This window comes from Petromyzon marinus, chromosome 69 (genome assembly GCF_048934315.1).
Source record: "Petromyzon marinus isolate PM22_M1 ecotype Great Lakes invasive population chromosome 69, UKy_Petmar_22M1.pri1.0, whole genome shotgun sequence".
Classification (NCBI taxonomy): Eukaryota; Metazoa; Chordata; class Hyperoartia; order Petromyzontiformes; family Petromyzontidae; genus Petromyzon; species Petromyzon marinus.
The window spans coordinates 2,548,122-2,563,665 of record NC_133735.1 but is presented as its reverse complement, the minus strand read 5'-3'; the positions used below and the strand labels follow the sequence as shown (position 1 = coordinate 2,563,665).

The 15,544-nt window shown below is 53.3% G+C and overlaps 1 protein-coding gene across 1 annotated transcript in view; it reads left to right on the top strand.

The window, feature by feature from the left end:
* LOC116957099 (G patch domain-containing protein 1) overlaps positions 1-15,544 on the top strand; it is a 66,107-nt gene that overhangs the window by 31,656 nt on the left and 18,907 nt on the right. Inside the window, 4 exon segments of the mRNA XM_076055098.1 lie at positions 4,301-4,615; positions 12,650-12,815; positions 14,342-14,406; positions 14,738-15,449. Coding sequence (XP_075911213.1) covers positions 4,301-4,615; positions 12,650-12,815; positions 14,342-14,406; positions 14,738-15,449 — 1,258 coding nt within the window.

The window sequence follows — 15,544 nt, the reverse complement described above, 5'->3', positions numbered from 1 at the left end:
AATGAGTGAATGAGTGTGTAACAAGGAGTGTGAATGAGTGAATGAGTGTGTAACAGGGAGTGTGAATGAGTGAATGAGTGTAACAGGGAGTGTGAATGAGTGTGTGAATGAGTGTGTGAATGAGTGTGTAACAAGGAGTGTGAATGAGTGAATGAGTGTGTAACAAGGAGTGTGAATGAGTGTGTAACAAAGAGTGTGAATGAGTGAATGAGTGTGTCACAGGGAGTGTGAATGAGTGTGTGAATGAGTGTGTAACAGGGAGTGTGAATGAGTGTGTGAATGAGTGTGTAACAAGGAGTGTGAATGAGTGTGTAACAAAGAGTGTGAATGAGTGAATGAGTGTGTCACAGGGAGTGTGAATGAGTGTGTGAATGAGTGTGTAACAGGGAGTGTGAATGAGTGTGTGAATGAGTGTGTAACAAGGAGTGTGAATGAGTGTGTAACAAGGAGTGTGAATGAGTGAATGAGTGTGTAACAAGGAGTGTAAATGAGTGAATGAGTGTGTGAATGAGTGTGTGAATGAGTGTGTAACAAGGAGTGTGAATGAGTGAATGAGTGTGTAACAAGGAGTGTGAATGAGTGTGTAACAAAGAGTGTGAATGAGTGAATGAGTGTGTCACAGGGAGTGTGAATGAGTGAATAAGTGTGTAACAGGGAGTGTGAATGAGTGAATGAGTGTGTAACAAGGAGTGTGAATGAGTGAATGAGTGTGTAACAAGGAGTGTGAATGAGTGAATGAGTGTGTAACAAGGAGTGTGAATGAGTGAATGAGTGTGTAACAAGGAGTGTGAATGAGTGAATGAGTGTGTAACAAGGAGTGTGAATGAGTGAATGAGTGTGTAACAAGGAGTGTGAATGAGTGAATGAGTGTGTAACAGGGAGTGTGAATGAGTGAATGAGTGTGTAACAGGGAGTGTGAATGAGTGTGTGAATGAGTGTGTAACAAGGAGTGTGAATGAGTGAATGAGTGTGTAACAAGGAGTGTGAATGAGTGAATGAGTGTGTAACAAGGAGTGTGAATGAGTGTGTAACAAGGAGTGTGAATGAGTGAATGAGTGTGTAACAAGGAGTGTGAATGAGTGAATGAGTGTGTAACAAGGAGTGTGAATGAGTGAATGAGTGTGTAACAGGGAGTGTGAATGAGTGAATGAGTGTGTAACAGGGAGTGTGAATGAGTGTGTGAATGAGTGTGTAACAAGGAGTGTGAATGAGTGAATGAGTGTGTAACAAGGAGTGTGAATGAGTGTGTAACAGGGAGTGTGAATGAGTGAATGAGTGTGTAACAAGGAGTGTGAATGAGTGAATGAGTGTGTAACAAGGAGTGTGAATGAGTGAATGAGTGTGTAACAAGGAGTGTGAATGAGTGAATGAGTGTGTAACAAGGAGTGTAATGAGTGAATGAGTGTGTAACAAGGAGTGTGAATGAGTGAATGAGTGTGTAACAAGGAGTGTGAATGAGTGAATGAGTGTGTAACAGGGAGTGTGAATGAGTGAATGAGTGTGTAACAGGGAGTGTGAATGAGTGTGTGAATGAGTGTGTAACAAGGAGTGTGAATGAGTGAATGAGTGTGTAACAAGGAGTGTGAATGAGTGAATGAGTGTGTAACAAGGAGTGTGAATGAGTGAATGAGTGTGTAACAGGGAGTGTGAATGAGTGAATGAGTGTGTAACAGGGAGTGTGAATGAGTGTGTGAATGAGTGTGTGAATGAGTGTGTAACAAGGAGTGTGAATGAGTGAATGAGTGTGTAACAAGGAGTGTGAATGAGTGAATGAGTGTGTAACAAGGAGTGTGAATGAGTGAATGAGTGTGTAACAAGGAGTGTGAATGAGTGAATGAGTGTGTAACAAGGAGTGTGAATGAGTGAATGAGTGTGTAACAGGGAGTGTGAATGAGTGAATGAGTGTGTAACAGGGAGTGTGAATGAGTGTGTGAATGAGTGTGTAACAAGGAGTGTGAATGAGTGAATGAGTGTGTAACAAGGAGTGTGAATGAGTGAATGAGTGTGTAACAAGGAGTGTGAATGAGTGTGTAACAAGGAGTGTGAATGAGTGAATGAGTGTGTAACAAGGAGTGTGAATGAGTGAATGAGTGTGTAACAAGGAGTGTGAATGAGTGAATGAGTGTGTAACAGGGAGTGTGAATGAGTGAATGAGTGTGTAACAGGGAGTGTGAATGAGTGTGTGAATGAGTGTGTAACAAGGAGTGTGAATGAGTGAATGAGTGTGTAACAAGGAGTGTGAATGAGTGTGTAACAGGGAGTGTGAATGAGTGAATGAGTGTGTAACAAGGAGTGTGAATGAGTGAATGAGTGTGTAACAAGGAGTGTGAATGAGTGAATGAGTGTGTAACAAGGAGTGTGAATGAGTGAATGAGTGTGTAACAAGGAGTGTAATGAGTGAATGAGTGTGTAACAAGGAGTGTGAATGAGTGAATGAGTGTGTAACAAGGAGTGTGAATGAGTGAATGAGTGTGTAACAGGGAGTGTGAATGAGTGAATGAGTGTGTAACAGGGAGTGTGAATGAGTGTGTGAATGAGTGTGTAACAAGGAGTGTGAATGAGTGAATGAGTGTGTAACAAGGAGTGTGAATGAGTGAATGAGTGTGTAACAAGGAGTGTGAATGAGTGAATGAGTGTGTAACAGGGAGTGTGAATGAGTGAATGAGTGTGTAACAGGGAGTGTGAATGAGTGTGTGAATGAGTGTGTGAATGAGTGTGTAACAAGGAGTGTGAATGAGTGAATGAGTGTGTAACAAGGAGTGTGAATGAGTGAATGAGTGTGTAACAAGGAGTGTGAATGAGTGAATGAGTGTGTAACAAGGAGTGTGAATGAGTGAATGAGTGTGTAACAAGGAGTGTGAATGAGTGAATGAGTGTGTAACAGGGAGTGTGAATGAGTGAATGAGTGTGTAACAGGGAGTGTGAATGAGTGTGTGAATGAGTGTGTGAATGAGTGTGTAACAAGGAGTGTGAATGAGTGTGTCACAGGGAGTGTGAATGAGTGTGTGAATGAGTGTGTAACAGGGAGTGTGAATGAGTGAATGAGTGTGTAACAGGGAGTGTGAATGAGTGTGTGAATGAGTGTGTAACAAGGAGTGTGAATGAGTGAATGAGTGTGTAACAAGGAGTGTGAATGAGTGTGTAACAGGGAGTGTGAATGAGTGAATGAGTGTGTAACAAGGAGTGTGAATGAGTGAATGAGTGTGTAACAAGGAGTGTGAATGAGTGAATGAGTGTGTAACAAGGAGTGTGAATGAGTGAATGAGTGTGTAACAAGGAGTGTAATGAGTGAATGAGTGTGTAACAAGGAGTGTGAATGAGTGAATGAGTGTGTAACAAGGAGTGTGAATGAGTGAATGAGTGTGTAACAGGGAGTGTGAATGAGTGAATGAGTGTGTAACAGGGAGTGTGAATGAGTGTGTGAATGAGTGTGTAACAAGGAGTGTGAATGAGTGAATGAGTGTGTAACAAGGAGTGTGAATGAGTGAATGAGTGTGTAACAAGGAGTGTGAATGAGTGAATGAGTGTGTAACAAGGAGTGTGAATGAGTGAATGAGTGTGTAACAAGGAGTGTGAATGAGTGAATGAGTGTGTAACAAGGAGTGTGAATGAGTGAATGAGTGTGTAACAGGGAGTGTGAATGAGTGAATGAGTGTGTAACAGGGAGTGTGAATGAGTGTGTGAATGAGTGTGTGAATGAGTGTGTAACAAGGAGTGTGAATGAGTGAATGAGTGTGTAACAAGGAGTGTGAATGAGTGAATGAGTGTGTAACAAGGAGTGTGAATGAGTGAATGAGTGTGTAACAAGGAGTGTGAATGAGTGAATGAGTGTGTAACAAGGAGTGTGAATGAGTGAATGAGTGTGTAACAGGGAGTGTGAATGAGTGAATGAGTGTGTAACAGGGAGTGTGAATGAGTGTGTGAATGAGTGTGTGAATGAGTGTGTAACAAGGAGTGTGAATGAGTGTGTCACAGGGAGTGTGAATGAGTGTGTGAATGAGTGTGTAACAGGGAGTGTGAATGAGTGTGTGAATGAGTGTGTAACAGGGAGTGTGAATGAGTGTGTAACAGGGAGTGTGAATGAGTGTGTGAATGAGTGTGTAACAGGGAGTGTGAATGAGTGTGTAACAAGGAGTGTGAATGAGTGTGTAACAGGGAGTGTGAATGAGTGTGTGAATGAGTGTGTGAATGAGTGTGTAACAAGGAGTGTGAATGAGTGTGTGAATGAGTGTGTAACAAGGAGTGTGAATGAGTGAATGAGTGTGTAACAAGGAGTGTGAATGAGTGGTGCTTCTCTCAGCAGCAGCAGCAGCAGCACGGCAGTGCTGACGACGAGGCGGAGGAGGCAGAGGAGGCGGAGGAGGAGTTCGCTCCGGCCGGCGTGACCTTCGCCCCCCGCGACCGCGTCCCCGTGACCTTCGAACCCAAGGACGACCGCCACGGCCTGGGCTACCGTGGCATCGACCCCCGTTGGGCGATGATGGGAGGCGCCGCGGTCGGCGCCGACCGCCCGCCGTTCCGGCTGCTGCTGCCGGAGCCGCCGTGGGGCCGGGGGGGGGGCGGCACGTCCAGTAGGCCACCCCGCCCACGTGGGCCTCGAGGCATTGTGGGACAGGTGGGGGCCACGGGGTGTACGTGTGTGTGTGTACGTGTGTGTGTGTGTACGTGTGTGTGTGTACGTGTGTGTGTGTGTGCGTGTGTGTACGTGTGTGTTTGTGTGTTTGTGTGTACGTGTGTGTGTGTGTGTATGTGTGTGTGTGTACGTGTGTGTGTGTGTACGTGTGTGTGTGCGTGTACGTGTGTGTTTGTGTGTACGTGTGTGTGTACGTGTGTGTGTGTGTACGTGTGTGTGTACGTGTGTGTGCCGGAGGCCCCGGGGGGCCAGGCGTCTATGACGTCTCCTGGCCAAACCCCAATTGGCGGAGCCAGGAGATTGAATACCTACCCTCGGGGCTACTCCAGAAACAACGAAAAGCCACTACGGGTGGCCACGTGGAATGTTCGAACGCTCACTGCAGAGGAGAGGCTGCCACTCCTCTGTCGGGAGCTGGACCGGTACCGCCTGGATCTATGCGGCATTCAGGAGGTCCGGTGGACCGGCTCTGGCTCCTGCCACCATGAGGGGTGGACAGTCCTCTACTCGGGGCAGCAGACTGCCAAACAACAGGGTGTGGGTCTTCTTTTGAACAAAAGAATGAAGGGGGCGTGGGAGCGTGGCGGTGAGGTGTGGGAAGCTGTAAGCCCCAGGCTACTTTGGGCTCGCCTTCCCATCAACCGGAGGCGAGGAATGGTGGTCGTGGTTACTTATGCCCCCACCGAAGATGAACATCCGTGGAGGGATGCAGGCAAAGCCGATGAGTCAGATGCCTTCTATGACCTCCTGTCACAGGTGCTGGCTAAAGTGGCCCCTCGGGATAGAGTCATCATGTTGGGTGACTTCAATGCCCGAGTTGGTCATGATACTGGCACCTGGTCTGGAGTGATTGGAGGGCATGGGCCAGATCAGCTCAATAACAATGGTAGGAGGCTGCTAGATTTTTGTGCAGCCCATGGGCTTGTAATTACCAACACGCTGTTCCGGCATCGGCGCATCCACACAACATCATGGATGCATGCCGGGTCCAAGCAAGAACATCTGCTGGACTACATAGTGACGGACCAGCGAATGCGAGCCCATGTCCTTGACACCAGGACCTACCGTGGAGCTGATCTGCCCTCTGACCATCGACTAGTCATCTGTAAGATGCGCCTGCCATTCTTCCACTCCGGTGGTGGGTGTACACCCAGGACCCCATTCCAACCTAAAGTGGCCTGGTCTCAGTTATCTGATGAAAGTTGCAAGCGAGAATTTCATCATCGCTTGCGGCTGGGATTGGCATCGTCCCCGACTCCTCCTGATGTCGAGGGTAAATGGGCGAGGTTTAGGACTGTGACTCATGCAGCTGCAATGGCTGCTTTGGGTACGCGGTCCAGACCTCCCCAGACACCCTGGATGACAGAGGAGTTGTTCAGGATGGTTGAGAAAAAGCGACAGGCCCACTGTCATCGGCTACAGAATCCCACGTCAGAGAATGAGGAGGCTTACCGCAGCCTTCGCTCGGAGGTTCGGAGAGCCGTGAGGCGCTGCAAGGATGGGTGGTGGTCGCGGGTTGCTGAGGAGATGGAGTCTGCCTCAGTGGCCCGTGATCACAAATCGCTATTTAACTCCATCAAAAAAGTAACCTGCAGCGCCACACCTATTACCATCATTAGGGGAAAAAACGGTGATCCAATTTCCGACCCCCAGGAACAGGTTCGCAGATTTGCTGAGCATTTCTGTGAGGTCCTGGGGGAGGGAAAATCCCACAGCCAGGAAAACATCGTGGCACAAAGTGAGGATGACCCTGCTGAGGCTGCGGTGCCTCAAATATTGGATGAAGTCACCCCCTGTGAGTGGCTGGCTGAGGTGCCATCTGCTGAGGAAGTATTGAAGGCGATCCGGAGTCTGAGACCAGGAAAGGCAGCGGGCAGAGATGATCTCCCAAGCGAAATGCTGAGGGAGGGTGGCGTTTGTGCACAGACTGCCCTATATGACATCATAACAACAGTCTGGACCACTGGACGGGTTCCGCAGGATTGGAAGGATGCCCTGGTGGTCCCCCTTTTTAAGAAGGGGGACCGCACAGACTGTAACAACTACAGGGGCATCTCACTCCTCAGTGTGCCGGGAAAGGTCCTGGCAAGGATTATTCAGCATCGCCTTGCCAGGCACGCTGAGGAGAGGCTTGCGGAGCCCCAATGCGGTTTCAGGAAAGGGCGGTCCTGCACAGATGCCATATTTTCTGTCCGTCTGCTACAGCAGAGGTGTAGGGAATTCCAACAAGACCTACATCTCTGCTTTATTGACCTGGTCAAGGCCTATGATACCATCAGTAGGCCTGGGCTCTGGGTCGTTCTTCGTGCTTTTGGAGTACCTGACCCTCTGCTCACGATCATTAAGGACCTTCATGATGGTGAGCGGGCCCGGGTAAAACTACGTGGCCGGGAGTCAGAGCCATTCCCTGTACACCTTGGGGTGCGACAGGGATGTCCTCTGGCTCCCACATTATTTAACATCTATTTTGACCACGTAGTTCGTGAAGCCTTCAATAGCTGTACCGGGGGAATCTCCATATGGTACAGATATAATGGGAGGCTAATCGATGCCCGGGTGCGGTCAAGGGATGGCTCCCTATTGCTCAACCACGTTATGTATGCTGATGACTTGGTAATAGCTGCTCAGTCAGAGGAGGAGTTGCAGACGCTGCTGCTGAGACTGGAGCGTGCCACTAAGAGGTGGGGCCTTACCATCAGCCCCACCAAAACTAAGCACCTGCCTGGGTATTTTGTACCATCGGACACTCCACCCCCACAACTCCCAATCGGTGATGGGGCAGTTGTGGAGAGAGTGGAGAGTTTCCCATACCTGGGCAGTGTGCTTATGACTGGCTCCAGTTTAACAGCAGAGGTCTCACTCCGAATCAGTCGAGCGGCAATATCTTTTCATCGGTTGCGTAACGCTGTGTGGAAGCTACCTGGTCTGTCGCTCCGCACTAAGCTTCAGGTCTTCTCGGCCACGGTCATTCCCTCCCTTCTCTACGCTTGCGAAACGTGGACCCCCCTAATGGAACATCTTCGCCGGTTAGAAACATTTAGGCTGACCTGCCTACGATCCATCCTGGGTTTAACCAGACTGGATTGTGTGAGGAGCTCACAAATCCTTGAAAGATCTGGGCAGGGTCCCATCGGTGAGCTCCTCCTGCAGGCAAGGCTGCGATGGCTGGGTCATGTAGCCCGCATGCCCAGCCACCGCATGCCGAAACAGCTTTTGTTTGGCCGGATTGAGGGGGCTAAGCGGGCGCGGCACGGGCTAGAGAAGAGATGGAGTGATGTGGTACAGGAGGACGTGGAGCTGAGTGGACTTGCCGATGACTGGTACCAGCGGTGTCAAGATCGGCCTCTGTGGAGGAGGCTCGTGAAGGATGCTACTGGGCAGTTGGAGGCAGTCGCCCTCCAACAACAACGGAGGGCGGAGGAGCGACGCTCACAACAGCGAGCGGAGCGCCGGGTGGCTAAAGCACAGCAGGTTGGCACAGTAGGGGGCACAGGTGGTGCATCAGCCAGTCATCTCAGTCAGTCGACCCGTGGCACCTGGGTCTGCCCCGTGACCTCCTGCCAGCGGGCGTTCGACACTTCACGTGGCCTCAGGGTGCACATAGCCTGGCACAAGCGTCGTGGTGACGTCACCGCCACTTAGTGGCGAATGGCGGTTGTTGTTGTTGTTGTACGTGTGTGTGTGTGTACGTGTGTGTGTACGTGTGTGTGTGTGTGTACGTGTGTACGTGTGTGTACAACAACCCCCTACCTCCTCGCGGTGCCGGACGGGCAACTCTGCCGTGGACAGTGCTGTGGGGGGAGATCCAATTTTGATTGGCTCCTCCCCTCATGGCATCTGTGTCCACCACAGGGGCTAAACGGGGGCTCTGGACGGGTGTGAGGGGCTGGTAACCCCTCCACCTTCAATTAATTACCACGAAACCACGAATTAAACTGAAATATGTAACTAATAAGCTTGTGCCGGAGGCCCCGGGGGGCCAGTCGTCTATGACGTCTCCTGGCCAAACCCCAATTGGCGGAGCCAGAAGATTGAATACCTACCCTCGGGGCTACTCCAGAAACAACGAAAAGCCACTACGGATGGCCACGTGGAATGTTCGAACGCTCACTGCAGAGGAGAGGCTGCCACTCCTCTGTCGGGAGCTGGACCGGTACCGCCTGGATCTATGCGGCATTCAGGAGGTCCGGTGGACCGGCTCTGGCTCCTGCCACCATGAGGGGTGGACAGTCCTCTACTCGGGGCAGCAGACTGCCAAACAACAGGGTGTGGGTCTTCTTTTGAACAAAAGAATGAAGGGGGCGTGGGAGCGTGGCGGTGAGGTGTGGGAAGCTGTATGCCCCAGGCTACTTTGGGCTCGCCTTCCCATCAACCGGAGGCGAGGAATGGTGGTCGTGGTTACTTATGCCCCCACCGAAGATGAACATCCGTGGAGGGATGCAGGCAAAGCCGATGAGTCAGATGCCTTCTATGACCAGGTGCTGGCTAAAGTGGCCCCTCGGGATAGAGTCATCATGTTGGGTGACTTCAATGCCCGAGTTGGTCATGATACTGGCACCTGGTCTGGAGTGATTGTAGGGCATGGGCCAGATCAGCTCAATAACAACGGTAGGAGGCTGCTAGATTTTTGTGCAGCCCATGGGCTTGTAATTACCAACACGCTTTTCCGGCATCGGCGCATCCACACAACATCATGGATGCATGCCGGGTCCAAGCAAGAACATCTGCTGGACTACATAGTGACGGACCAGCGAATGCGAGCCCATGTCCTTGACACCAGGACCTACCGTGGAGCTGATCTGCCCTCTGACCATCGACTAGTCATCTGTAAGATGCGCCTGCCATTCTTCCACTCCGGTGGTGGGTGTACACCCAGGACCCCATTCCAACATAAAGTGGCCTGGTCTCAGTTATCTGATGAAAGTTGCAAGCGAGAATTTCATCATCGCTTGCGGCTGAGATTGGCATCGTCCCCGACTCCTCTTGATGTCGAGGGTAAATGGGCGAGGTTTAGGACTGTGACTCATGCAGCTGCAATGGCTGCTTTGGGTACGCGGTCCAGACCTCCCCAGAGACCCTGGCTGACAGAGGAGGTGTTCAGGATGGTTGAGAAAAAGCGACAGGCCCACTGTCATCGGCTACAGAATCCCACGTCAGAGAATGAGGAGGCTTACCGCAGCCTTCGCTCGGAGGTTCGGAGAGCCGTGAGGCGCTGCAAGGATGGGTGGTGGTCGCGGGTTGCTGAGGAGATGGAGTCTGCCTCAGTGGCCCGTGATCACAAATCTCTATTTAACTCCATCAAAAAAGTAACCTGCAGCGCCACACCTATTACCATCATTAGGGGAAAAAACGGTGATCCAATCTCCGACCCCCAGGAACAGGTTCGCAGATTTGCTGAGCATTTCTGTGAGGTCCTGGGGGAGGGAAAATCCCTCAGCCAGGAAAACATCGTGGCACAAAGTGAGGATGACCCTGCTGATGCTGCGGTGCCTCAAATATTGGAAGAAGTCACCCCCTGTGAGTGGCTGGCTGAGGTGCCATTGCTGAGGAAGTATTGAAGGCGATCCGGAGTCTGAGACCAGGAAAGGCAGCGGGCAGAGATGATCTCCCAAGCGAAATGCTGAGGGAGGGTGGCGTTTGTGCACAGACTGCCCTATATGACATCATAACAACAGTCTGGACCACTGGACGAGTTCCGCAGGATTGGAAGGATGCCCTGGTGGTCCCCCTTTTTAAGAAGGGGGACCGCACAGACTGTAACAACTACAGGGGCATCTCACTCCTCAGTGTGCCGGGAAAGGTCCTGGCAAGGATTATTCAGCATCGCCTTGCCAGGCACGCTGAGGAGAGGCTTGCGGAGCCCGAATGCGGTTTCAGGAAAGGGCGGTCCTGCACAGATGCCATATTTTCTGTCCGTCTGCTACAGCAGAGGTGTAGGGAATTCCAACAAGACCTACATCTCTGCTTTATTGACCTGGTCAAGGCCTATGATACCATCAGTAGGCCTGGGCTCTGGGTCGTTCTTCGTGCTTTTGGAGTACCTGACCCTCTGCTCACGATCATTAAGGACCTTCATGATGGTGAGCGGGCCCGGGTAAAACTACGTGGCCGGGAGTCAGAGCCATTCCCTGTACATCTTGGGGTGCGACAGGGATGTCTTCTGGCTCCCACATTATTTAACATCTATTTTGACCACGTAGTTCGTGAAGCCTTCAATAGCTGTACCGGGGGAATCTCCATATGGTACAGATATAATGGGAGGCTAATCGATGCCCGGGTGCGGTCAAGGGATGGCTCCCTATTGCTCAACCACGTTATGTATGCTGATGATTTGGTAATAGCTGCTCAGTCAGAGGAGGAGTTGGAGACGCTGCTGCTGAGACTGGAGCGTGCCACTAAGAGGTGGGGCCTTACCATCAGCCCCACCAAAACTAAGCACCTGCCTGGGTATTTTGTACCATCGGACACTCCACCCCCAAAACTCCCAATCGGTGATGGGGCAGTTGTGGAGAGAGTGGAGAGTTTCCCATACCTGGGCAGTGTGCTTATGAATGGCGCCAGTTTAACAGCAGAGGTCTCACTCCGAATCAGTCGAGCGGCAATATCTTTTCATCGGTTGCGTAACGCTGTGTGGAAGCTACCTGGTCTGTCGCTCCGCACTAAGCTTCAGGTCTTCTCGGCCACGGTCATTCCCTCCCTTCTCTACGCTTGCGAAACGTGGACCCCCCTAATGGAACATCTTCGCCGGTTAGAAACATTTAGGCTGGCCTGCCTACGATCCATCCTGGGTTTAACCAGACTGGATTGTGTGAGGAGCTCACAAATCCTTGAAAGATCTGGGCAGGGTCCCATCGGTGAGCTCCTCCGGCAGGCAAGGCTGCGATGGCTGGGTCATGTAGCCCGCATACCCAGCCACCGCATGCCGAAACAGCTTTTGTTTGGCCGGATTGAGGGGGCTAAGCGGGCGCGGCACGGGCTAGAGAAGAGATGGAGTGATGTGGTACAGGAGGACGTGGAGCTGAGTGGACTTGCCGATGACTGGTACCAGCGGTGTCAAGATCGGCCTCTGTGGAGGAGGCTCGTGAAGGATGCTACTGGGCAGTTGGAGGCAGTCGCCCTCCAACAACAACGGAGGGCGGAGGAGCGACGCTCACAACAACGAGCGGAGCGCCGGGTGGCTAAAGCACAGCAGGTTGGCACAGTAGGGGGCACAGGTGGTGCATCAGCCAGTCATCTCAGTCAGTCGACCCGTGGCACCTGGGTCTGCCCAGTGACCTCCTGCCAGCGGGCGTTCGACACTTCACGTGGCCTCACGGTGCACATAGCCTGGCACAAGCGTCGTGGTGACGTCACCGCCACTTAGTGGCGAATGGCGGTTGTTGTTGTTGTGTGTGTACGTGTGTGTTTGTGTGTATGTGCGTGTGTGTGTGTGTGTACGTGTGTGTGTGTACGTGTGTGTGTGTACGCGTGTGTGTGTACGTGTGTGTGTGTACGCGTGTGTGTGTACGCGTGCGTGTGTACGTGTGTGTGTGTGTACGTGTGTGTGCATGTGTTTGTGTACGTGTGTGTGTGTACGTGTGTGTGTACGTTTGTGTGTACGTGTGTGTGTACGTGTGTTTGTGTGAGTGAGCGAGTTAGTGAGTGAGCGAGTTGGTGAGTGGGCGAGTTAGTGAGTGAGTTAGTGAGTGAGTTCGTGAGTGAGCGAGTGAGCGAGTTCGTGAGTGAACGAGTTCGTGAGTGAGTGAACGAGTTCGTGAGTGAACGAGTTCGTGAGTGAACGAGTTAGTGAGTGAGCGAGTTAATGAGTGAGTTCGTGAGTGAGCGAGTTAATGAGTGAGTTTGTGAGTGAGTGAGTGAGTTCGTGAGTGAGCGAGTTCGTGAGTGAGTGAGTGAACGAGTTCGTGAGTGAGCGAGTTCGTGAGTGAGTTCGTGAGTGAGTTCGTGAGTTCATGAGTTAGCGTGCGCCCCCCTCTCCCCCCGACCCCCCCGTGACCTCTCGCCCATGCTCGACGGCAGGCGTTTGGTGTTGGTGCCATGGAGGATGAGGATGATGAGGACGAGGTGTACGGCGTGGACTCGCTGTCTCGCTACGACGTCGTGCTGGGCGGCGACGAGCCGGGGGACGGACTCCACGGATGGACGGCGCCCAGGGAACCCGCACGGGCGCCGGGGACACTCGCCGGTGAGACACGGAGACACAGACACAGAGACAGAGACACGGAGACAGAGAGACACAGAGAGAGAGACACAGAGATAGAGAGAGAGACACAGAGAGAGAGACACAGAGATAGAGAGAGAGACACAGAGACAGAGACACAGAGACAGAGACAGAGAGAGAAACACAGAGACACGGAGACAGAGACAGAGAGACACAGAGACAGAGACACGGAGACAGAGACAGAGAGACACAGAGACACTCACCGGTGAGACACAGAGACAGAGACACAGACACAGAGAGACAGAGAGAGAAAGACACAGGGAGACACTCACCGGTGAGACACGCAGAGACACAGAGAGACACAGAGAAACACAGAGACACAGAGAGAGAGACACACAGAGAGACACTCACCGGTGAGAGATGCAGAGACACAGAGACACAGAGACAGAAAGACACAGAGACACAGAGACACAGAGAGAGAGACGCAGAGACACAGAGAGAGACACAGAGACACATAGAGACAGAGAGACACAGAGAGACACTCACCGGTGAGAGATACAGAGACACAGAGAGACACAGGAGGGGGTGGGTGGCCAGCACCACGCCCGGCCGCCTTTGTCTCCCCAGTGGCAATGATTACACACCGCACCAGGTACTCATTTGAGGCTGAATCGACCTAGGTCAGGCCCAGGATTGATTCAGACAATCGTCACCGGTGTTGGCCATGAGCGGGAATCGAACCCAGGTCATCGGGTTTGTAGCCCAGCGCTGCATCACCACTACCATCACTACCACCACTACCATCACCACTACCATGAGCACTACCACCACTACCATCACCACTACCATCACTACAACTACTTCTACCACTACCACTACCATCACTACTACCACTACCATCACCACTACCATCACCACTACCATCACCACTACCATCACTACCATCACCACTACCATGACCACTACCACCACTACCACCACTACCATCACTACCATCACCACTACCACCACTACCATCACCACTACCACCACTACTACCACTACCATCACCACTACCACCACTACTACCACTACCATCACCACTACAACTACTATCACCACCACTACCATCACCACTACTACCACTACCATCACCACTACTACCACTACCACCACTACCACCACTACCATCACCACTACCAATACCATCACCACTACCAATACCATCACCACTACCACTACCATCACCACTACCACTACTATCACCACTACCACCACTACCATCACCACTACCACCACTACCATCACCACTACCACCACCACTTCCACTATTATCACCACTGCCACTACCATCACCACTACCATCACCACTACCACCACTACCATCACCACTACCACCACTACCATCACCACCACCACCACTACCACCACCACCACTATCACCGCCACCACTACCACTACCACCACCACTACCACCACCACCACTACCACCACTCCTACCACCACTCCTACCACCACCACCACTCCTACCACCACCACCACCACCCCACGCTGTCTCTCTGTCTCCACAGGGCTGCACTCTGAGCAGCCGCTGCCTGGATTCAGCAGCGCGGCCCAGCCAGCGGCTCCCTCTAAGGTGACCCCACCTCCTCACCCTCCTCCTCACCCTCCTCCTCATCCTCCTCACCCTCCTCCTCACCCTTCTCCTCACCCTTCTCCTCACCCACCTCCTCACCCTCCTCCTCACCCTCCTCCTCACCCCACCTCCTCACCCCACCTCCTCACCCTCCTCCTCACCCCCCTCCTCACCCTCCTCCTCACCCTCCTCACCCTCCTCCTCACCCTCCTCACCCTTCTCACCCTCCTCCTCACCCCACCTCCTCACCCTCCTCCTCACCCCACCTCCTCACCCCACCTCCTCACCCACCTCCTCACCAACGCTCTCCGCGTTCACCCTCGCCCGCCAGGTGTACCCTCCGCCGGCACTGCCACGCGACTACCGACCCACCCACCGGTTCCCCACCGCCACCGCCACCACCGCCACCACCACCACCACCACCACCGCCACCGCCACCACCACCACCACCACCGCCACCACCACCGCCACCACCACCGCGCTCCCGGCGACCTCCGACCCGGCCGGGGTGAGAGGTCGCCACCGGCTGGACGCCGCCGCCCGCCGGGCAATGCTGCTGGAGGCCGAACCGGCACCGCCGGCACTGCCGGCAGAGAGCGGCGCCCGCACCGAGCCACCCGCCGGCTCCGTGTGGGCGATGCTGGCGCCCGCCGATCGGGAGCGGCTGCTACGGGCCCGGCAGGGGGCGGGGCCGGGGGCGGGGCCGGCGCCGGGGGCGGGGCCGGGGGCGGGGCCGGGGGCGGGGCCGGGGGCGGGGCCGACGCCGGGGGCGGGGCCGGGGGCGGGGCCGGCGCCGGGGGCGGCGCCGGGGGCGGGTCCACCGAGACCGGGGGCCACTCCGCTGATGATGGGATTTCAGCCGGCGACGCAAGACCCTGCTGATGCTGGTGCTGGTGGAGGAGGTGGAGGAGGTGGAGGAGGTGGAGGAGGTGGAGGAGGAGGTGGAGGAGGAGGTGGAGCGATGTTCCAGCCGTTTGCGAAGGATCCAGAGAAGCAGCGGTGCTATGAGGCCTACTTGAAGCTTGTCAAGGCCGGGCACAGCGGTGAGGAGCTCACCGGTTGTCATGGCGATGGGGGTTCACTACGGGGAGGATTGGGGGGGCAGTGTTTGTTGGGGTCACTTGGGGGTGATTGGGGT